We start from the raw sequence: 23,846 nt of genomic DNA on the forward strand, positions 1-23,846 counted from the left end.
GATGGCATCGCTGGAGGAGAGCAGTCTGGTGGAGCAGAGTTGATCCCATGTTGCTGAATTGTAACACTCACTTCTTGTCTCAGGAGTCCAGGCCCGTACGGTGTCTTTAGACGAGCCTGCCACCCTGCCCCGCCAACGCAACACCAGCGAGGGCCACTACCACAACGGCCCTGATGAAGACCCCTCCCCCGACGTCCCGCTGCGGTCCCCCGTCCGCTGTGTTTCTCCTGAGTTTGTCAACGCCTTAGCGATGAATCCCGGAGGACGACCCAAGGAGGTAAAGAACTTTGATGTTCTCAAATGTTTCCCACGTTATGTTCTTTTTGTGTTAACACGTGTTCTCGTTGCACTCCTCAGAGACACATGCACAGCTACCGCGAGGCCTTCGAAGAGATGGACGGTGGCCCCATCAGTTCAACACCCTTTGTTGGTGGTGAGGTGTTTCCCCAAACCCCTGCCTTCCCCATCTCGCCGCAAACCCCTTACTTCAACCTGTGTAAGTCCCCCCTCCGGCTGACAGGCGGCGCTGTGGAGCTCAGGCTTAGTTACTGTAGATATTCAAAGAGTGGTATGAGTTATATGAAATCCTACGAAAAGCTTTGATTTCTTTTTGGCTTATGAAGTAACTTTATCAACTTGTGAATTTATCTGTTTTAGGTGGAAACTCAGAGATGTTCATGTTATTGAGACTTCTCTGTAGGAAAAGTCTTGAGGTGTAAAAGATTCCTTTGTGGTTTCAGAGTCTTGGCAGTCGTTCATCGTCCTTTATCTTGACGTACAGTTAGTCCTTTCTTTGTGTACCTCGTTAAGTACCACATATTCACCAAGCAGTGAAGACATATTTCCACTATTACCTCATCTCAATTCTCATCTCGTTCTGGCCTTGTTGTTGGTTCATTAAAATGCCTTAGTGGCCAGTCTTGTAGGGAATGAAAGATAATATTTGTTAATGAGATTATTTATAGTCATTTTTCAGTAGGTATAAATTGTATAAAACAAGAGATAATTTTTAAAGCCAAGTCAAAATGTAGCTTATTGATCACGTTTCATCTTCATCTCTCTTTTGAATCAAACATTCACAAGTCGATCTCCCCAGAAATACCAATTCAAACCCCCAGTCGCCCTCTTGGTCTTATATGCGCCCCGCAGCTGAACAAGAGTCATGTATAAGGTTACGCCTCATTGGCCACCTCTACCAGTGACTTCATCCCGTCCCTCTGCCTATCCCCCCCCGGGGCACACCCAAAAAAAGAAGTCATAAATCCTCAAACTATATTTGTAACACTCGCTCTGTGGCGTAACAGCACTACTTCCCCTCAAAGGGGGAACATTGTTCACGCAGTCACACTGAGCAGTCCGGTTTTCTCCCATTAGGATCTTGAATCTTGAACAGATTGAGATCAAAGTATTGCATTTAGATAAGCATTTTTGGAAAAAATGCAATGTTCTCGATTGTTTGTATGGACCTCAAAACCAACACATTTTTCCCAATAAGGATTGGTCATGCAGAAATGGTCAAAATGTGTGAAAGGTGCATGGGTAGCTTAGTGATTAGTGAACACTTCGCAAGATGTACTTCTAATTCCATGTGATCTTGAGTAGTGGGTCTCTCAAGTCACACCCCCTAGTGTTCACTTAGTCTAAACGGGGGTTAGGGTTAGGGTTAGGGTTAGGGTTAGGGTTTAACTTAATGTGGGGCATCTACGTTGCAAGTACAAATAATGAATTGGGATTCTCTGGTAAGTGGATGATGCACGTCTCTCTTCCGGAGTCCCTCTGTCCCACAACATCAGCCAAATGGATCCCTCACCCCCCCCCCCTCAATGCCCCCTCCCCCTATCACAGCTCTGCACCGCTTTGGCATGCAAACACCATGAGAGCAGCACCAGCAACACAACAGACACACTGTATAGAAGTAAACAACCTGCCAGTTGCTCATAGACATAAATAACCCCAACGTTAATGAATTGTTTATTAGCCTCCGTGTCAAAACAGACTCACACAATCAGACCCACAACGCACAGGGACGTGCTGCAGCTGCTGCTCTCTGTGTTGCTGCTGTCATCTGTGTTTGAGTTCCTGTTGCTGCCTTGATCCATCACCACCAGCACCCTGCCTGCACCCCCCCCCCCCCCCCCCCCCCCCCCCCCCCCCCCCCGCCCGCAGCAGTCTGAATTTGCCAGCCATGATTGTCGTGCTAGCAATTTGTGTATGTTGTCATAAGAGGTTTTAAAGTAGTACTTTTAAATGACTAAGAATAGAAGACTAGAGGTGAGAGACGGATCCATTAAGTGTCTTCATTAAACACATCTATTATCAAATCTATTTATTGGATCAAACCTGAGACTCTTGTGGTAACATCATGTACTGTTGGAGCAGAGTCTGTGTTGTTCCAGGGACAGCAATCATTCTGTGGCAACATTCGATTTGAAATAGGAAAAAAAGGTTTTGTCTGGATCATTTTGCAATGGTTTCTTTTAATGTTGGAACCAAGTGAACACATAGACGATACTGTACAGTGTTTGTTTTAATAATCATGTTGGCCACAAGAGGCTGTCGTGTCATAAACCCAGGGGATACAACTATTTAGATCAGACTCAGAAAAGAAATTGTCAAAATGTTGTTTTGCTCTCGAACCTCTCAGGACTTATAGTACGTAGGCTACTGCTTATGTAGAAGTAAAACGTAATGTTTTAATGTGAATGTCTGAGAAGTACAACATCCATTTTCCTGTACCACGACAGGTGACTGGGTGGTAAAATGCTTTTCATTCAGTTTGACCTTCGCTTGGATCCAAGCTCGACACACACCTTGTTCTACTGTTGGGAGAGTGAGGTGGTGTCACGGTGTGATAAGCACATGCATGGTTTGCCCCTCCACCCGAGCATGAGCACACTGAACAGGATGCTCCCGAGTGTGGAGCTGTGTTGATGCTGTATTGTCCTGACAGCTGTTCACCTCTGCATTAGTACAGGAGAATCAAAACGTAAATGTTCAATCCTTTTGTGGTTGCGTTTACATTCTGGCCCAACATAAACAGAAACATAACTGTTAAATTGAGTAAACCGGTATCAGCTGTCAGGACGTCAGAGGCGTGTGATGCCGTGTGCTGATAAGTCTTCTCTTCTCTTCAGGTCGGTCCCCTCCTGGTCTCGCCAAGACTCCTCTCTCCGCGCTGGGCTTGAAGCCCCACAACCCTGCAGACATCCTCCTCCATCAAACCGGCTCAGGTTGGTTACAACTCTCACTGTATTAGAGTCACACTAACTAAAGCCAAGAAGTCGCTGTTTTAACTCCAACACATGACAGAGCCAAGGGCAACACACATCAGATGTTCAGAGAGTTGAAACATACAAACATGAGGGATTAAAGTGGTGAATTTACCTCAGGGCGTCCGCGGGGTCTTAAAAAGTATTAAAAGTTGATAAATCAATTTAGCGAAAATTAAGGCTTTTAAAAAGTATTAAAGGGCATTTTCCAAGGTATTACATTGTGTAGCTTGTTTTCAATAAGTATATAAATGGGCCAAAGAGGTTGTGTTCCACAGCCTGCCTGAATGTAGTCATGGCGTAGGTGTGTAATGAGATTCTGTGTAGTTATTGATGGCATCCTGTTGGGTTTGACGTCATCTGAACAGGACATCGCACGCTCACTGCTTGATAGCGCGCGAAGGTGCGTTTACGCCGGTTGCTAAGCAACATCGTTATGGGGAAATGCAAGTTAGCGTCCAAATGGTTGGAAGATAAGGAGGACGGACAATCAATACTGTGTATAGTCAATGTGAGGTAAAGTGTGTCGCCAAGGTAACCGGTTAAAACTCCAAGCGGCGATGAGGTCTTACAATGTATGGAAAGGGTCTTAAAAAGGTCTTAAAAGGTCTTACATGTGACTTCAGGATTGCTGCATAGACCCTGTACCATGATACAATTCCTTTATTCACTGAGATTACAAAGTCTTAAATTCTCTGAGATGAACGTAAAGAATTTTTTTAAAAACAGTGTATTTTTGTCAGGGAACTACAACATCTGTGTGTTATCTCAGAAAACTCATATCAGCATTTTTTTCGTATAAAAAGATATAATCAAAATGTATTATTTGTGTATGTTGCCTCATAGGATTCCCCTTTGAACACCAAAAATCTAAAATGTTTTGAGGAGAAGGTTCACTAGTAAAACTTAAAAGCGAGTAATAGTCCTCATGAGTTTCGTGAATTGAGGCACACACACACACACACACACACACACACACACACACACACACACACACACACACACACACACACACACACACACACACACACACACACACACACACACACACACACACACACACACACACACACACACACACCACACACACACACACACACACACACACACACACACACACACACACACACACACACACACACACACACACACACACACACACACACACACACACACACACACACACACACAACGAATCAAAAAGAACAATTATAGCAGATACATTTCCGACTCCCTTCCCTTCCTTTAAATCACTCTATTTTCTGGATGATCTCAAACCGCCCCGCAGATGATGAGAGGCAGTGAGGGGGAGGAAGGTAAGATGCTGCTCTAACGCACGATCATCATCCACATTCAACCTTTGAATCTCCCCCATCCCATTACTCTCGACCTTCAGTTGCTCGGTAGAACTGTTTTAGAAACTATTTCCATTTCCTTTCTGGACAAGTCACACCCACTCTCATGGCAGCATACCATAAAACATATTATTTCCATCATGTGCCGTTCAGTTTTCACCGTTTTCTTTTGTTGGGGGGCTTAAGATCACCGTCACCCAGCTCCAGTGCTCCAGGGAATAACGCAACAGTGCAGTGAAGCTGAAGTAAAGGTCATGTTTGTCTCACAAAGACTTGTTGTCTCTCACGCAGCACCTAGGAGCTATGTGGAGTCTGTGGCGATGTCGGCATCAACAGGCGGAGAGCAGCCGTCACCTCGGAGCCTCAGCCCCCCCGGAGAGACTGCAGCCCAGCAGAGAAGCCCCTCCTCCCACTCACTGAACCCCCCTCTGTCCAGCAGCAGCCCCATCCAGATCTCACAGAGGTCAGTCAGACACATTATGCTCGTGCACTCTTTGATGCTCGACAAGAAGGTAGTGATTTTTATAAAAAATAAATAAACAAAGATATGATTTTGACATCTTTCATATTGTTTTCGACGTAGATAGGTATAGATGTAATAATGTTAAAGGACTTCTCCTCAAAATGTTCTCTTGTATGTCAGTCATCACACCCATGTTATCTTCACATTTAAAAAAAGAATTATTGCCCTGGAACAAAAAAAAAAAAGAAATCAGTCAAACCTTGCTATTGAAAACCCTTTGGCTTCTCCTTACCCTTGAGTGAGGCGTGCACGAACAACTACCTTTTCCCCCAGAATTCATGATAACATGGTGCGAGTGATTTATTGATGGACAAATGATCATTTTGGGAGGAATACATTCCTTTAATGTAAACTTTGGTGAATGTCAAACTCCTGGTTTAATAAGCGTATCCCGTTCCCTTGCAGTGATCACCTCTTAGTAGAGAGCCGCGTTAGCACTCCGTCCTACCCCACTACTGATTCCAGCTTCCGCTCCCAGGCTACAGAGAGCGCCTACCCCACTCCCCACCCCCTCATACCAAAGCCCCACCTCTTCCTACCTGAATTCCAGCTCTCCGACCTCTTCCTACCTTGGCACTGCAACCCCTACACACATCCTACCATGGCGCCAACACCCTACTGGGGAGCTACGTGTCCTCAGACCCCAGCCCCCCTGCCTCAGAACCCTCCCTCAGCCATGGAAGCCCCCATGCACAACACCGGAACGTCCTCATTGGCTCCCCGTACAACCCGCTCCTCCAGCAGCGCTCATATCCTTATCAGGACGCTTCCATCGTAGTCCAGCAAACATCCCCGGCTAACGGCTTCGATGTGGGCATGGTGGGCCTCAGTGGAAGTCCCATCCTGGGGGGTCGTCTGACGCAGGGAGCTCAGAGCAGCCCCGTCCTCAGCAGACAGGCCTTGTTGGGTCAGGGGTCCCAGCAGAGCCCGGTCCTCAGCAGACAGCCGTCCCTTGGCCAACCCATGCAAGGTAGCCCTGTGCTAAGGTCGACAACCATCCATCACCCAAGGGAGTCCACTTTTGGGACGTCACCCGTCTGTATCGCAGGTCTCCCAGAGGAGCCCCCAGTCTGGACCGTCACCCCATGCACAGCGGGTACACCACCCCAGATGAGAGGCACGGGAACCTGTCACGGCAAAGCAGCTCCTCGGGGTACCAGGGACCGCCCACGCCTTCTTTCCCAATCTCGCCCGCAGGCTGCCAGGAGGGGGGCATGATGGGGATGGGGGTAGGGTTCCGGCAGGGCAGCCCAGCTCCAGGGCTCCAGCCCCCAGCTTCCGGAGAAGCGGCGCATGTCGAGCGGCGACAGACCCAACGGAGCGCAGTCCTACGGCACGCTGAATGGGAGATAATGTCCCCAATGAGTGGTGGAAACAATCCCGGCTACTTCCACACCCTCTCTGACTTCTCGAGGTTCAACATGCCCGGTAAGGACATGACTTCTTTTGGAGAGACGTGACATTTTGGAGTTCTTGTCTGTTTACTTCTTTCATTTAGTTTCTGTGACATTATGTTGGTTTCCGTTGCAGATGGCAGTCCCGAGAGCAGGCTGAATGTCAAGTTTGTCCAAGACACGTCCAAGTTCTGGTACAAGCCAGACATTTCCAGGGAGCAAGGTAAGATGCTGAAAAACGTTCTCCCTTAACTGACCTTTAGACAATTATTGCAAAATGTTTGCCCTTTTAAATGATACTTCCTAATGCCAGGTTCCTTCGGCAGTTCAGTGTGTACCAGTGTATTAAAGAATGTTGATATTGTATTGGATGTTTCCACCTAAGACCTGGTTGTTGGTGATTAGGGACATTCAGGGAATATGAACAAACCGAACCCCCTATTTGCTTCCAAGTGGAACACTTACAGCATGCATCTGTGTTCAGTGACTGCTGCATCATGCTGGCTGAATGGAAAAGGAATGTGTATTTAGCAATATTTCAGCAGGGATATGTTATGTTTGGAAAAATACAACTCATAGAAACGGACATTGGAGAAGTGGATTATGCTGAGGGAGTGCTTTGCAAGATTTCACTGGACGTTCTTTGATGTACTTTTTCTCAATGTGGAACTACTGTAAGTCCCCATTGTTACTGGTGGAGTCATTAAGATGTGCTTGGGGTGATTGAACTTTTATGCTTTTGTTAAATTCAAAATCACGGCGTTATATTTCACAAAAACAAGCACTGGAATGATCCCTTTTCACAAATGCATGAACAAACAGACACAATAATTAATATGCATGGCAAATAAACATACAAACATGCATATACTGGTACATAAACATACCTGTATGTGTGTGTGTGGTCGTAAGGGCAGCTTTGGCTGCACCATCAATACCAAACCTGCATTAGTTCATGGTCATATTGGATCACATCATGCTACATTCAAGCACATGCTCAAATGAAGTGACATCACACACACACACAACACACCACACACACACACACACACACACACACACACACACACACACACACACACACACACACACACACACACACACACACACACACACACACACACACACACACACACACACACACACACACACACACACACAGAGTTTATACTTAGTGCCGTGCACTCCCTGAGGAAGCCACACCATATGTAGTGCATTAGGGAACATCTGCCTGTGTTGCTCATGTCATCCATCTCCCTTCCTTAAGCTCTCACATGTGGACAGGCATTGAACTATAATTGATCAAAACTCTTCTCCTTGAAAGATAGCATGTCTGAAACAAAGGGTCTTGTTACAAGTTGTAGTTTTAATGAGATCCAGACAGACAGTAATGTTTCTAACAACGAATCAGGACTTGAGCGTTTGCCCTTGGTGGTTACTTAAACATGATGCTTTGCCCTTACCCCCTACATACATACACTGGTCTTAAGTGATGTATTGAGCTCTCAACTAACGTAGACGCACTGCATCAGAACAGCAACCATCACGCTGTACTAAGGCACAGCCGTGCAAACATGCTGACAATGCATTATGTTAGCTTAATGCTTACAATGACAATGCTAACATTCTCGTGATATTGTGTCCACAGTGGTCACCGTTTTAGTGTTGGGAAATAGTATTCAATCATTTTCTAATTGGAATTAAACATTGAGCATCGATGAGGAATGGGAAGGTGTTTGATATGAGAAGAATGACATGTTTGATTGCAGTCGATGGAAGATAAGAGATCACCATAGTGTCACCAAGTGTTCTCAATCCATCTCGTTGTTAACACATTTCCCTTTAAACCAAGGTCAGGGCGGGGGTCGAGTTAACAGGATGTAGTGTCTTTAGACTGTGAACATCTGGACAATGTGTCCAGGCAACCCATCTGACAGTGGTTGAGATGTATGTGTATTGTGATTTAGGGTTGTCTCTCTGTCCTATTCTTGTGAATGCAATATGTTGAGAAGGCTAAGCAGATTCTACGAGGGGCCGTACAGGCCGTAGTTCATACTGGTCCTCTCACGCACATACATTCTCCTTTTACATACATGTTCACTCTCACACACATACATATTTACACTCACACATTCATTCATGTTGCTCTCATATTATCATATTTCAATGCACACATTCATATATTGTCACTCACATATTTATACATTTTTCACTCAAACATATATACATTTGCTCTCATATTCATTTTGAGCTGCACTGCTCCCAGACTCTGGAACTCCCTCCCCCCGCACATCCGACAGTCAGACACAACCACCATATTCAAATCCCAATTAAAAACCCACCTGTTCAAATCTGCCTACTCACTGTAGTGCTCCCCATTATATGTTTCATTTGTGTCCACTTGACTGTCTTCTCCATGATTTCCTGTTTGTGTTTTTATATTGTTCTGTTGCCTCTTAGCTTTTTTTTAATTTATTTTTTATTTATTATTATTTTTTTTTTTTTAAATAGTACGGTGTCCTTGGGTGTCATGAAAGGTGCCTACAAATAAAATGTATTATTATTATTATTATTATATATCTTAACGCTCATATGTATACATTTTGCTCTCATGCACATTCATTCAATATTTACATTTAATATTACAAATAATATATGCATGTCTGAAGACAATAAATGTATGCAAGAGAAGAATGCAAGTAAGTGTGAGAGAAAGTATAGTGTATGGGATCAAATCTGGAGTTCTGACGGTTTGGACAGTCTTGCATGTTTATGATGGGGTTAGGGTCAGGGGTAACCACATGGTTGCTGACTGAACTGAATGTCCCCCCTGTTACAGCGATTGGCCTGCTGAGAGAGAGGGAGCCAGGAGCCTTCGTTATTCGGGACAGTCACTCGTTCAGGGGGGCTTACGGCTTGGCCATGAAGGTGGCCTCCCCTCCCCCCACAGTGCATCAGAACAAGAAAGGTCAGAGGCAGGATGAAGCATAACATTTATAAAGTACTAATGCAACAAGTATTTACCAAAGACGTGAAGTGCTGTCTGCATGTGACTCAGCTGTGTTTCCCGCTCTTTTGTTGCAGGTGACGTGAACAACGAGCTGGTCAGGCACTTCCTGATTGAGAGCAGCGCTAAAGGAGTGAAGCTGAAGGGCTGTCCCAACGAGCCGTACTTTGGTCAGTGGTTCCTCAATCCTCCCTGAAATACACGTTTACATTCGCACTGATGTTGCATTCAAAGTGTAGCACTCGTGCTCCTTTCCTGCATGTCCTTCTGAGCTCCAACACATGGACTCCTACAATAAGAACAGCATGTACTGATCCAACTCATGTTACTTCAACCCAACACTCAATTCATCACTCTTTCCCTTGTGTGAGGTTTCAGTTTGGATTATTGATGTTAATACTAAAATAATGATGGTGTGTTTTAAGAGTTTATTTGTCTTACCATTGTTAATCAAAGAAGTCATATTAACCAAATCCATTGATCCTAAAAAGTTGAATTGTGAAAAGAGGCTTAATTGTGAACTATGTGTGTTTCCAGTTCTTGGTGCTACTGCACATTGTGCGGTTGTAACGTGTTGTGTAGCCGTATTGCTCGTCTGTGACGTGTCCTCTGTCTGTTTGGCAGGCTGTCTGTCCGCCCTGGTCTACCAGCATGCCATCACACCGCTGGCCCTACCCTGCAAACTACTCATCCCGACCACAGGTCTGTTGCTCCACATGTGTTCACAAAGGTTCACGCATTTTCAATTGATGCTTTGTTGTGAGTGTGAGGTAGACTTTGAACACATTATGTACACAAGTTACACAAAGTAACTTTCATTAAACAAAATGGTTAGGATTATACAAAAGCCATGAGAGGAGAGTGAGAAACGTACATTTGGTGTTCCATTTTCTAACTCTAATGTAACATGTTGGGTAGTGATTCTTTTGGTTGTGTTGACCAGGACCAGTTCTGTTTGTTATACAAGAGGCTGAAGAGCACCAGGACCATGTTCTAAAGAGGACTAAGAGCATAATGATTTCTTCCAGTTGAGTTTCATTTGGCCATTTATACTTAACCTCACCTGGAACAATATATTATTGATTTCAGAATGGGACTTCCAACCCAGTCTCACGGCATTTCGTGTTATAGTCACGACATTTAATCTATTGATTCGTGTTCACCAACACGATTTTCCCTTGTTTTCGTGTCACACAGAACGATTTTAAAAGCAATGTATTTCTACTGGTAGTGTGTTTCGTGCCTACAGCACGTCTTTTTGTCCGGTCGGGTCTTGGAAGACCGGAAGCTGTGTGGTTCATAAAAACATGTTCTTACTCAATATCAAGCCACGATTATTGTTTTTATTTTAAATCGTATAATGTCGGACTTTTTTTGTCATCTGTGAGGAAAATAAATGGGGCTCAGAGCCTCAGGATACTGAGATCTGTATTTTTTAAATCTTTTTTTCCTTTTAATTTGTTATTCTTTTCTAAATAACACACTGTTATTTACTCACCAATAACACACTTTTTCAGTGGGTGCACAATAAAAGGAACCACGCCTCTTAGCTGTGATATAATGAGCATATACCACGGCCTGTCGTGAGCTATTGCTTAAATATATATATAGAGATGATGATTACTTTTATAAAAAAATAATTTAGAAAAATATGAGGAGAAGTTTATGTTTAATCCGTGTATGGTTCGTTCTTTGGTTTTTCTGTTTTAAAACCAAAACGGAAAAACAGAAAAACCGACCTTATTCTGTTTTTAAACCAAAACGGGTAAACAAGAAAGTTACCGGTTCGCCAAGGAGGAAGTGGAGCACACAGGAGGGAACCGTTTCATTGCAGACTGTTATGATTATGTGGGGAAATGGCAGCGCATACATTATTTGAGATATGCGTGCCTGGCAAACCATTTTCTTATATCCTGCAACCGTTTCCCACCAATCAGGACACGGTATTAATAAAAAATGTGATTCCTTTCGCTGCCAATCAGGACTGCTTTCAGTTTTATTACCCCGGACTTATAAAAAAAAAGATTATTTTTTCAATAAAGTGAACATTTACAATTAATCAATTATATATAAAAATCTCTGGTTCCCGAAAGTGTCTCTTGGATTAATGTTGGCCCTTAGACAAATGTAGTTGGTGACCCCTGCCCTACTGACTGAGCCCCTACTGACTGTTGGCACTATTTATTTTCTCACTTGACTCTCAGGTCTTAGTACCCACATTTTAAATGAGTTTTGTTCCAGGCTAAAACCTGGTAATATATTGTTGCTAGGAATAACTTAAAACTGATTACAATAATTGTCAGTTAATCATTTCCACTAGATATAGAGTATAATACCAGTAGTGAGATTGGAACCTCCAGGATAATTAACACAGTAGGCATATGCTGATGTTTAGTAAAGCAAAATATTGCTCCAAACTAGGGATGCTCCGATCGGGCATTTTGGGGCCGATCGCCGGAATCAGTATCGGCCGACCCGATCGGGTGGGCGGGGGCTATGGGGATCCTCCATTTAAAGTGATGTTTAAAACTCAGTTAATGGGGCTCATTTTTATATTGCTTCAGTTTATAATCTTAACGGATCGAAAAGTTCAGATGAATTTTTCGATACATGATGCGCTTCCACAAACATAATTATTACATTGAAATGAAGTACATTATTCACGTTTACATTAACTTTGGATAATACCACTGGAGAAATGAGCGGAAGCGCTCTCTTTTCCTCTCTCCCTCTCCTGACAGCCTGTCAGTATCTCATGCAGCTCACTGATCCAGTAATGAGTGACCCGACAGTGAAGAATAAACACATTGATAACTAGTTTAGATAAAATAGCTAAGTGTGTTAGGTCCAACTCTTAGTGTGTGTGTTGCTCCGCTCACCGGTCCGTCACAGCGGGCGGAGCTGCAGGATTTCTGCTTCACACACACGTTGCATACCGCTATTTTATTGTCTTTTTCGGACACCTTAAAATACTGCCAGACCGGTGAAGCCATTCGGCGAGCTGGATTTGCCGCGCACAGATAAAAGTGTCATGTATTTGACGTCATGTGATCGGCTCTCCTGATCGGCCTTAGAGAGCACCGATCGATCGGCCGTGAGTGAATATCGGCCGATATCGATCAGCGGCCGCTCGATCGGAGCATCCCTACTCCAAACCCAACAGGAGCCCTTAGTGCTACTCAGTACATTGGTGGTAACTTTGTTGTATTATTTGACTTTGTTAGATCTCCTTGAGGAGGTGCCAGAAGTCGCTGCACCGAATCCTCTGGCTGAGAGGCTGAAACAAGGAGCAGGTAAAACATAATCTCACTTTCATTCATTCTCATTTCTTAAAGCCGACCCAGCTTTGAGATTCTAGGACTTTAATAATGAAGTTATCACCATCCTATGCACTTGTTCTGACAACATGACATCCTTGTTATCCCAGTGCAGAGGGCCCCTGCTGATGCCCATGGTAAACCCTGTGCACTTTTATTCAGAAAGCTACATCTGGAATGTGCATCCTCTATGTTTGTACGTGTATGTTTAACCTGCACAAACCAAGATACATTATAAATGGCTTCCATTTGACGGGTTGTGTCTGTTAACAGCTGTCCAGCTTCTTGTCTGTCGGAGGCAGAATGTTTTATGTGGAATGACTTCTATGGATTCTTTTCTAAAACTGTTTGACTCCAGCTTTCTTCCAGACAGCATGTTCTCAAATAAGAGGAAATACATATGTTTGCATGAATAGGTGAACATAGGCATTTTGAGCAGAATTCAAAACTAGTGTTATATGTTTCCTTGTTTTAAGCCTTTACTTTGACATTTCTTGTTACCTGACCAAGACATTTGCTCTCTTCCCAGCATGCAACGTGCTCTACATCAACTCAGTAGACATGGAGTCCCTGACAGGCCCTCAGGCTGTTGCCAAGGCCATATCTGAGACACTGGCTGCCACCTCCCCAGTTGCTGCCACCGTGGTGCACTTCAAGGTGTCTTCACAAGGCATCACGCTGACCGACAACCAGAGGAAGTAAGTCTGGATTCCACCTGTCTGTCTACTCCTAAACAATGTTTAAAGAATGACTCAAGATCAACATTGCATGCCATGAGGAGATTTAGCTGCAGACAGAGGGTTGTCTGAACACGTAAGATACACAATTTCGTTTTTTCACAGGATTAAAGTATGAGGGTTGTATTATATCTGACAGTGTTTCCATCATGAACCCAACTTTGTTTTGTGTTCAGTGCCAAGGTAAATCAAACCTTAAACCAAATAATACTTTAAACATGACTCATCCATCACCATAAGCTTCGCAAACATATTGAAACTGTTTTAGAAATAGATGTAGGACTATATAAATACCAAAGCTATGTTAGGGGTTACATATATATATATACCATGTCCTGTCCATCATATATCATTTTGTTTTTATATCAGCCAATATTTCATCATAATATTGGCCTCAAAAACGTAAGGAAATTGAGCAATGATGTTGATTTACACAGATAGACTATACGAAGTCAACATAGTCACCTTTGTTTGAGTTAGCCATCACCATCTTGATGTTTGGAACTCGCAGTGACACAAGAGAGTGGAGCTTAACACAACATAACATGATATTTTACGGTGATCAAATGTTAGTTAACTTTCATGAACAGGACAACAATGTGATAGCAGCCTGTAAATCCCAAGGTATGCTCGTTAGAGCAGGGGTCGGCAACAGTCCGGATCCGGACCCAGACGCCGACCTATACGGACCCGGACCTATAATCAATACATTAATAGGGGATTTCAATTTTGACGGGGCGAGTCTATTTTAACCGCCGCCAACAGGCGGCGAAAGAGAGGAGTGAGCGATACAGGGAGAGAAACACAGAAGAAGAGAGGAGTGAGCGATACAGGGAGAGAAACACAGAAGAAGAGAGGAGTGAGCGATACAGGGAGAGAAACACAGAGGAAGAGACGAGTGAGCGATACAGGGAGAGAAACACAGAAGAATAGACGAGTGAGCGATACAGGGAGAGAAACACAGAAGAATAGACGAGTGAGCGATACAGGGAGAGAAACACAGAAGAAGAGACGAGAGAGCGGCAGAGAGGAAAGTGAGTGAAGAGAAGAGTTACGGAGCGTCCACACTACAGCTCCAAAAATAGCTTGGAGCTGGGCGTGTCTGGAGCTTGGGGATTTTATTCAAGCAACACGGCCAACAACCAATCACATGAATCTCCCGCCCCCGACATACAAAGCAAAAACCCCCGGGGATTTTATGCGAGCAATATATATATATACTCCCCAAACAGGCGAAAACCTACCACTTTCCCCCACTGTCTCTGCCACCTCCCTCCATGCCTGGTTCCTCCGGTTTGTATCCCGGTAGGTGAAGAGGGTCTGGTCATACAAAACCGGGTGATTTGCTACGGCGATAGTTAGTTTCTCCTCCGACTTTTTTTGAAATATAGAAATGAACGGCGGGATATCTCTCCCAGCTTAGACGCGGTTTGATTGGCTAGCGCTTCAGCTGTCAGATTTTGGGAAACGGGATTTGATTGGCTGGCGCTGGCTACTCCGGCGTCCAGGCGACCAGAAGTTGAACAATGTTCAACTTCTGGTCGCCTGGGTCGCCTGAGACGCCTCGCTCTGCTACCCACAATTCAGTTTGGCGAAATAGCGCGGCTACGTGACGTCACCCCATTGAAAGTGAATGGGCAGCTTGGAGCAGCTTGGAGCTTTCGACGCTGTCGACGCTGTAGTGTAGACGGGCCGTTAGCGATACAGGGAGAGAAGCGGAGAGGAGAGTGAACAGGCGTGTTAGCGGCAGAGACAAACAATTACACATGGCGCTCTCCAAGAAGAGGAAAGTGGACGGTGAGAACAGAGCTTTGAACCCTGAGTGGACTCGTTCAATGTTCCTCCTGCCCACTGGGAGCACAGAGCCAGTGTGTCTCATTTGTTCAGAGACCGTGGAGCTCATTAAAAGTGCCAAAACGCCACTATGAGACAAAACACAAAGTGTTTGACCAAACATTCCCTCTCAAGTCAGAACTGAGGTCACAACAAATAAGCAGTCTCAGAGCCCAATATGATCAGTCCACCAGGATCAACATTAAAACTAAACATGGTTCCAGCGCAGGCTAACCGAGGCTAACCGAGGCTAACCCATGAGCACCTGCATGTGTGTGTGAGAATGGCCCTGACACCATTTCAGCCCAGATGTAAACTCCTGGCAGGACAAGCTCCAGCTCAATTCTCGCACTGATTAAAAAGAAGTGAGTGAGGGACTGCAATATAAGAGGGAAAGAAAGAGAAACTGTAAACTGTTGAATTGTTATGATGTGTAAAGACTGATATTGTTCTATAATCGGCTGAAACTGTTAAGTCATGATGTGAAACGGTTAACAAAGAAAAATAAAACTCAAGCTGCTGCTACACTTTATTATTTATCTAAAATTAAGCACTTTTAAGATGCACATATTTTCAAAACCTATTTGATTTATTTTCTGTATTTTATTTTTAAATGCAGCCCGAGAGGAACATTACACATATCCACAGTATTTACTGTATATCTGTAGAGTTCAATGTTGACAATACATATAGTTGTTTTTGAATTGTACTTTCTTTATTTGATTGGCAGTCAGTTGTTGATTACATGCAGACGTTGATAAAGCTGCAGCTACTTCAATATATATCACACTAATTCATGAAGCAACTTAGACATTTAGAAGTTCCGGACCTTTGCATGGGGACATTTTCTCAAACTGGACCTCGTTGAATTTTAGTTGAATACCCCTGCTGGAGAGCAAACCCTCTTTATTGTTCTTTGTTTACCAAATGAACATCATGCTGTATTGAAGAAGACTTAAAGCTAGCAATGGAGACCATAACACTGTCACTGCGGTGGTAAATCCAGTGAGAAGTAAGGTCATTTTCTCACAGACTTGCAATCAGACTTCTTTTGCCACAATTTGGTCATTGGAAAGAAGTCAAGTAAATGGCCCCTTGATCACAAAGCAACTACAAAGACCAGGGGCCTCATTTATAACGCCTTGCGTAGGATGTACGTGGGAAGGTTGCTTGCGTAGTACAAAGCAAAAAAATAGGTACAGAAATGTTCCGATTCACAAAACGTTGCGTATCGGCGAGGGAAGTGCGTACGGCACTTCCTACGCCTGTTTCCCTTTAGAAATCCCAATCAACTCGAAATGCGGCGCAGCTATTGCGGGCTTCACGTAATGCCCATATGTGCCCATAAATAGTCGTATAATTGATACGCCCATAATGAATATTCATCAAACCGATTTCAGGCAAAAAGGAACATGGCAAAGACAGAAAAAAGAGGCAAGAAAATAAACTTCAATAACTGTGAAGTTGAAATCCTCGTCGGAGAAGTAGAGACAAGGCAAAACATTTAGTTTGGTGGCCATAGTATTGGCGTAACGAATGCCACAAAGGCAACAGAGTGGCAGTTGGGGCTTGTTTACAAACGTGGTTTGTGTTCCAGCTGCCGATCAGCTGTGCGCGGCGGCTCCACTGCACCACGTGTGTCTCAACGCCACCGCAACAACTCTACCCACCACTTAAATGAAATAAAACAAATGTGTTGTGTTAAATCAGCTGTACAATTATCCAAATATATGGTGTTCTTAGTTTCCAGACCTCCTGTGTTTTACGAGCGACTTATCAAGTCTTAGCAAAAGTCATAAAACACAATTAAACGTGATAGTATATAAAACCATGCTCGTATCTACAACCTATAGAAAAGCAACACGGCCTCAGTTTAGATGTAATTCTGTCCTCCTGCTCACCGCATCATTTATGAGAAAACATTTCATCACATTAACACAACATATTCGAGGTGGTTTTAAATAACATATCCGTATTTATTTATTTCTCCAAGTTATGTTTTTCTGTGCGCTGAGGAGTCTCAAGCAGGCGTTTGTTAAATCATTTTAACATTGGCTTTAATCAATGTTTGAAAATGAATTCTTCATATGATAAATGAGAGGTAACATTTTGTTTATGGTATTATTTCCACACATTTCTCTCCATCCTTCCTTCTGCCAACGGTGTCGCAGTTGCTCGTCTCTCCCGTTGTTGTGCTTAGTGCGTACGCATGGGTTAGAGTTTGCGTGGAGGACCGCACGTTTTCCCGTCAAGTTAGTGTTTTATAAATCGCAAACATTGCGTAGAAACTGGCGTACGCCATTTGCGTATATCTCTTTATAAATGAGGCACCACAGCATTAGAGAGTGATGCTTAGTGAGTTTGATCATTTGGTGTACACTTAAGAGTCTGAGTTGAGTTGTAGTCAGTTTAAAGTCCATACTAACCACTAACCCCCCCCCCCCCCCCCCCTACTGCTTAACGCTTCCTCCAGATTTTGACAGACTATAGAACATATCATCTGCTAATCCACAGAATAAACATCTTCAACGTGTACATTCTTTTGTATTATCTTATTTTTCTAATCTCCATTTTTGTATTCTGCTTTTCTAGGCTTTTCTTCCGACGCCACTATCCTACCAACACTGTCACGTTCTGCGATACGGACCCTCAGGACAGGAAGTGAGTACAGGAGGTTATCTTTTTTATTCCAAAAGTGGTTTGATTCAGAATTAAGTCCAAACACTACAGCTCTGGAAACAATTAAGAGACCACTTTAGTATTATCAGTTTCTCCGGTTTGACTATTTATAGGTATGTACAGTATTTGAGTAAAATTAACATTTTTATATGATTCTACTACTGACAACATTTCTCTGTGTTGGAATTCAACAGACATTTTTTGCAGAGCTGAAGGAAGCTCTGCAAAAGGATACTCCTTGTATAATTATTTATTATGTATTCTTAGTCCACCATTTGTTGATCTGCATTTCACTTAAAGTGTTAACCCAAACTTTCTTCAAATCTTTTCAGGTGGAACAAGCCTGAGGGCGGCACAGCTAAGTAAGTTACACTTTTTGAATCACTACTTTTTCTGTAGTCCACATGACTTATAGTGCCTAGTACACATAATCCACATTCCTCTGTTATGCTGAAACAACATCATGTTACCTTTTATTTAGGGTGCATAGAGTTATTGTTACTCTCCTGTAAGAAAACACACATCTTTTGAGTCAGATGGAGGACAGAGGGAGGTGGTGCACTTCACCTTCTGGTGGTCAAAATGTGTATTACAATAACAAACAGTTCCTGACAAAACATATTTTTACCTGCAAAAACCTTTACATATATAAACATTTAAAACGTCGTCATCATAAAAGCTAGTGGCTACTTTCATCAATCTAAATTAATGTCCTTTAAAATCTCTCATATATATATATATATATATATATATATTCTGTGGAATATTGATACTGTATGTATGATGGAAATTATTTTTGTAACATTAAAAAAAGAAGATGCCGGAACACTGGAACTGATTTCTTAAAAACTTAAGTTTATTCAAAAGGCTTGGTCAAATAAACACATTGTCACTACCAAACAGAGCACAGGGGTCTTAGGACAGATCTGGCTGTAGTCAAAACATGTACAGTACATACAAGCCAGAAACTCAAAAAGGTGCCACCTAAAGATTTACATGGTGTGACCTAGCAGTGACCAAAGACTTACGTAAATAATTCCTTACATAAAAAGGACTTTGTAGGAACCAACATGCTGTGGTAGCCTGTGTTTATAGTTATATTATCTTCATTAGTTTACACACACACACACACACCCACTTGTAATGGGTTGTTTCCGGTAATTGTCACATGTCTGTGGTTAATGGTATTTAGGGCACCTGGTGTATGTGGAGGTTTAGTAGCATGACAATGGGGGTGGGCTTAGCTCTGATTTCTGTTGACCGTATGATTCTGTTTGTTTATTGTTCTGATTTACAATATTAAATATCACATCAATGAGCAAAGTTTAGCCTCAGAGCGGCCGTATTCAATGGGAATATAGCATTCTAATATATAAAGAAATGTTATGTATTAATAGATTATATCCTCAGTCCAATGCTTCAACATGGCAGCTTTACTAATGAACCCCTAACCTTGTGTTTCCAGGCTGTTTGGGTTCGTGGCGCGTAAGCAGGGAAGCACGACGGACAACGTGAGCCACCTCTTCGCCGAGATGGATCCCGACCAGCCCGCCAACGCCATCGTCAACTTCGTCTCCAAGATGATCGCCGTGCAGAAACGATGAGAGCCGTCAACAAACCCTGCCACTTTTTTATTTCAATGCCTTTTTTTTTATTTCCTTTAAACCACAGACACTTACTTTCAGTTTTTGGACGATTTGTTTTTTTTACGCGTCACCTTATTTTTCCCGCTCTTTTTAAATGTACATGTGCCTGTGCGTGAATGAGAACAAGACAGAGTGTGTGTGTGTGTGTGTGTGTGTGTGTGTGGTGTGTGTGTGTGTGTGTGTGTGTGTGTGTGTGTGTGTGTGTGTGTGTGTGTGTGTGTGTGTGTGTGTGTGTGTGTGGCTTGCGTGCATTTGTGCTTTTCTTCTTGGACGGACTCCAGAATGGATCAGAGGAAGTGCAGGATGGGGCGTGACTGTGTGACAATGGGGGGGTGATTTTCGATCGCCCTGGCAGGGTAATGCATGAACAGGAAGGGGGAATGACGTAGAGTGTGCAAATGTTATCTTGTTAGCAATTGTTTCATTTTTATTTTTTTTAAAGAAGAAGTCAAGTTGTGCGATGAAATGGTGGATTGTAAATCTATCAGGCTTTCCGACTGGTCAACCAAAGATTTAAAAAAAGAAGTAGCCGGGGCGCGTTTAGCGCGCCGCTGTCGGAGGGTCGGAAGTATTCTTTTGTAAAACAAATATGGCTGCTTAATCAAAAAATACTGTTTCTTTCTGTATGTACTGATACTGTAGGTCAATTCCGCACCTGTGCCATGGTGCAAGAATTGTCTCCGGACATTTCCGCAGCCAGTCAGGTGTTTGTAAATAATCTAGATTGCTTTATGAGTTGGACTGTTCTAGAAGACATGTGGTGCCTGCCTTTCTTCTGTAATGCAGAGCTTTTTAAGAAGAAAACCCCGTAAAGGCTGTCTTAAATATGCAAATAGTCAAACTTGGAAACTAGGTGATTCTTCAGAATTCCACCTTTTCGATGTAGTAGTGCGCTGACAGAGGTTATTCCTTGGAAATCTGAAAGCTAAAAAATGATTTTCTTGCAAATCTACGCAAATTATCTGGATTTTTGGGGGATAAACATCCTGTCTGCTACCAGTCTATGTTCAGTCACACTATTTTTCGCGCATTACTGAAGGGCCTAACGTTGTTCTGTGATGAACTTTCTAGAAAAGTGTTGCTATACTGCTCTTCAGTTTTTCCGGTTATTCCGTCAACAGCTCTTTTGCATCAGCCGGGCAAAACTGTTAACACCCTACCCAAAAGTAAGCTATACATATAAATATACATATATAGATATATATAAAAAACTTCCAAACAGTGACTTAAGATATTTATTTTTATGCTTTGTTGCTCTATGTTATCTTGTATACATGTATTATAAAGTATACACCAAGATTACTGAAAGCGAGAAGAAAAGATATTTTCTCTTCTATTATTTTTGGCAAGTGCATTGACATATATATAAGGTGTAATAAGTGTGTGCATTTCAACTGTTGTTGTTTTTTATGTTTTATCGCAGCATTTCTTCCTTTTGTTAACATTTGTGTTTTGTGGGGAGGCTTTGTTTATGAGGGGGGGTATTTTGTATGAAAGATTTCTGTTACTAAAGTCCAAATTGGAGTTATTCTAAAGCCAACACAATTGTTTTATTAACTTAAACCTGCATAGAATACATTGTCAATCAATCAATGTTTATTTATATAGCCCAATATCACAAATGTTAAATGTGTCTCAGTGGACTTCACAGTTTGTACAGAATATCAGTATGACAATGTCCAAGATTAGCACTTAAATGTTGAAGTATTATCATTGTGTTTCTACTTGTCAAAAGAGGAGGAAATGGACATTAATGGAACCCTTTCATGTCATGATTGCATGTTACTACTTCCTGTAGTCATGTTGTAGTTTCTCCTCAGCACGGGTCTGGAGCTTGTTCCTGGAACACTAGTCGGATAAGTCAGTAGCTGCTGCCCTCATGTGGTCAGGAGACATCATTACAAAAGGAACCACTTTTATTTCTAACAGTGTTTTAGCTGTGGCACGTCAAAGGGTAAATGTTTGAGTAAATTCACACTGAGAAAATGAGCATTGATTTTCACATTGATTCATTTGGCCTTTTCATTATCATACAATTTTATTTTGGCATTTTGAAATGTGAAACCTTAAGATGTTATTCCTGGTTGTTTTGGCGACAGCTAATTTGTATTAAAACTACAAGTCCCAGAATGCAGAGGGCAGCAATACAATTAATAAAGTTATTCATTGATTACGAAGTCAATACAGACATCCAGTTCACAATGCTGCAAAAATATGGATTTTGCCATTGTGTTACTTTATTTGGCAATAACTCTTCAGACATTAAGAGATTATGACTCCTTCCTTTTCTGATGCTCTTGTATCAGTTGGCAGCATGATGTAATGAGGGGGTATCATGGGGGCCTAAAGAAAAGAATACAGCACTTAAAGGGCTTTTATATCTGACTATAGATTGTTCCATTATTTATTAGCAAGAGCCTGCATGCTCAAATACTATTGTTAGTTTAGTGCTGCTGACTGTAATCTGTACACAGCATCCTCAAGTCTTACCGGCCCTTTAAGATCCACACAGACAGATATCAGCAGGATTTTCATTTTGACGACTGTCTTGACAGAAGAATCGTTATTTTTGCCTGAAAAGAGGACGTCCTCTACTTCCAACTGAATGTTCTCCATGTGTGTGTCGGGATGGAAGCTCCAGTGGCTCCCCCACTCTGACAGATCATGTGGACTGTAGAATGTGTGTGAATGAGCTACTATGCCTGTATAGAGCGCTGTCATTTTTTGATTTGCTACATTGTATGGCTTTTACTATTTCTGACAAGAAAACACATTAAAAAAAAAGCAGTACAAATCAATATGTTGGCCGACGCAGTGTTTGTTTGGTCACATTTCAATGGGAAATAAGAGGTATGTTTGCCACAGTGTTAACCCAGTGTTTGCTTTGTGGACCCTCATCTTTAGTTACTTCTTGTCTGTGTGTTTTGGGCGTTCGTAAAAACAACGAAAAGGCGTTAGAATGTGAAATGCAGACATTGATGAGCTAGCAGAAAATGCATTAGCTTATATGCTATGGCTATGGCTTCGCCCCCCCCCCCCATCTAATTCAGTAAATAATGGTTTAATTCGTTGACACGCAAGTCTGTGCTTGTTGGAACAGTGACGACTAACCAAGAGCAACAGCCTGGTGGTTTTCATGTTTCTGTAGAGATTTCATTAAGTGTGTTTAACAAGGCAGCTAGCAGCTAGCAGCTAGCTGCTAGCTGCTAGCTGACAATCAGAAGGCTATTAACCATCAAAATGATCAACATCTCAAACATCATCTCGTCTAGAATGGAGTAAGACCGTTGTGGTTGTGGGAATAATGATATTGTAAAAAAATACACATTTTATGAAACAAGTTAGTGAGGTTAACAGTAAGAGTGTTTAACACGTTCTGGCTTTAAATTAAAGGTATGGATTTGTGTTCCTGCATACAGTATAAAGTGTTCCTGATAAATAAGATCAGTACTCCGTAATGGACACTTTTACTGAGCATATACTGTGTAAAATAGGAAGAAGAGTCTTAACCTTAAAATATTTAAACAATGTATTGTCTTTTCTTTTTTGCAGATTAAAAGCAACGTTATTGTTGATGTACAATTCAACTTCAACTGCCATATTACAACCCCTCCTACAAATACCAAATTGTCCTCTTTATATTCTGCATTACATCAGTTTGCTGCGCTGCTCACAACAATGCCTGCAGGGCCGGATTTGGATGACTTAATTAAACTATACTTCAGACTTTCCCTAAGTAACAAAGAATTGCTATTTTGGCACAAACTAATCACATCGTAATTAGTGTCCGAACATTAAAGAGAATTTGTAAAAGACTTAACCTGTTCAGGAGGAAGAACCAGTCTGACTTGGAGGAAGTGCTAGCTTTTGTACAGCATGAGATCATGACCAATGGACAGATGCAGGGATACCGTTGGCTACATCTCCGTGCAATTCAACAGGGCCTTGTTGTGTCACAAGATAGCATAAGACTCATCATCAAACTAGTTGATCCACAAGGTGTGGAATTAAGACGAGCCCACCGCTTGAGAAGACGTCAGTACAGATGCAGAGGGCCAAATGCACTTTGGCACATGGATGGTTATG

General features: G+C 42.5%; 1 protein-coding gene across 1 annotated transcript in view; it reads left to right on the top strand.

The window, feature by feature from the left end:
* Positions 1-22,558, top strand: part of tns1b (tensin 1b) — a 252,364-nt gene extending 229,806 nt beyond the window's left edge. Inside the window, 21 exon segments of the mRNA XM_071207064.1 lie at positions 84-277; positions 358-496; positions 3,135-3,230; positions 4,916-5,087; positions 5,553-5,649; positions 5,651-5,737; positions 5,739-6,154; positions 6,156-6,195; positions 6,197-6,403; positions 6,405-6,495; positions 6,498-6,575; positions 6,678-6,764; positions 9,381-9,509; positions 9,626-9,718; positions 10,173-10,250; positions 12,773-12,841; positions 12,976-13,002; positions 13,395-13,563; positions 18,028-18,096; positions 18,447-18,476; positions 19,580-22,558. Coding sequence (XP_071063165.1) covers positions 84-277; positions 358-496; positions 3,135-3,230; positions 4,916-5,087; positions 5,553-5,649; positions 5,651-5,737; positions 5,739-6,154; positions 6,156-6,195; positions 6,197-6,403; positions 6,405-6,495; positions 6,498-6,575; positions 6,678-6,764; positions 9,381-9,509; positions 9,626-9,718; positions 10,173-10,250; positions 12,773-12,841; positions 12,976-13,002; positions 13,395-13,563; positions 18,028-18,096; positions 18,447-18,476; positions 19,580-19,718 — 2,507 coding nt within the window. The 3' untranslated portion in view covers positions 19,719-22,558.
* The last annotated feature ends 1,288 nt before the right edge of the window (positions 22,559-23,846 follow it).

Source organism: Pseudochaenichthys georgianus, chromosome 21 (assembly GCF_902827115.2).
Source record: "Pseudochaenichthys georgianus chromosome 21, fPseGeo1.2, whole genome shotgun sequence".
Lineage (NCBI taxonomy): Eukaryota > Metazoa > Chordata > Actinopteri > Perciformes > Channichthyidae > Pseudochaenichthys > Pseudochaenichthys georgianus.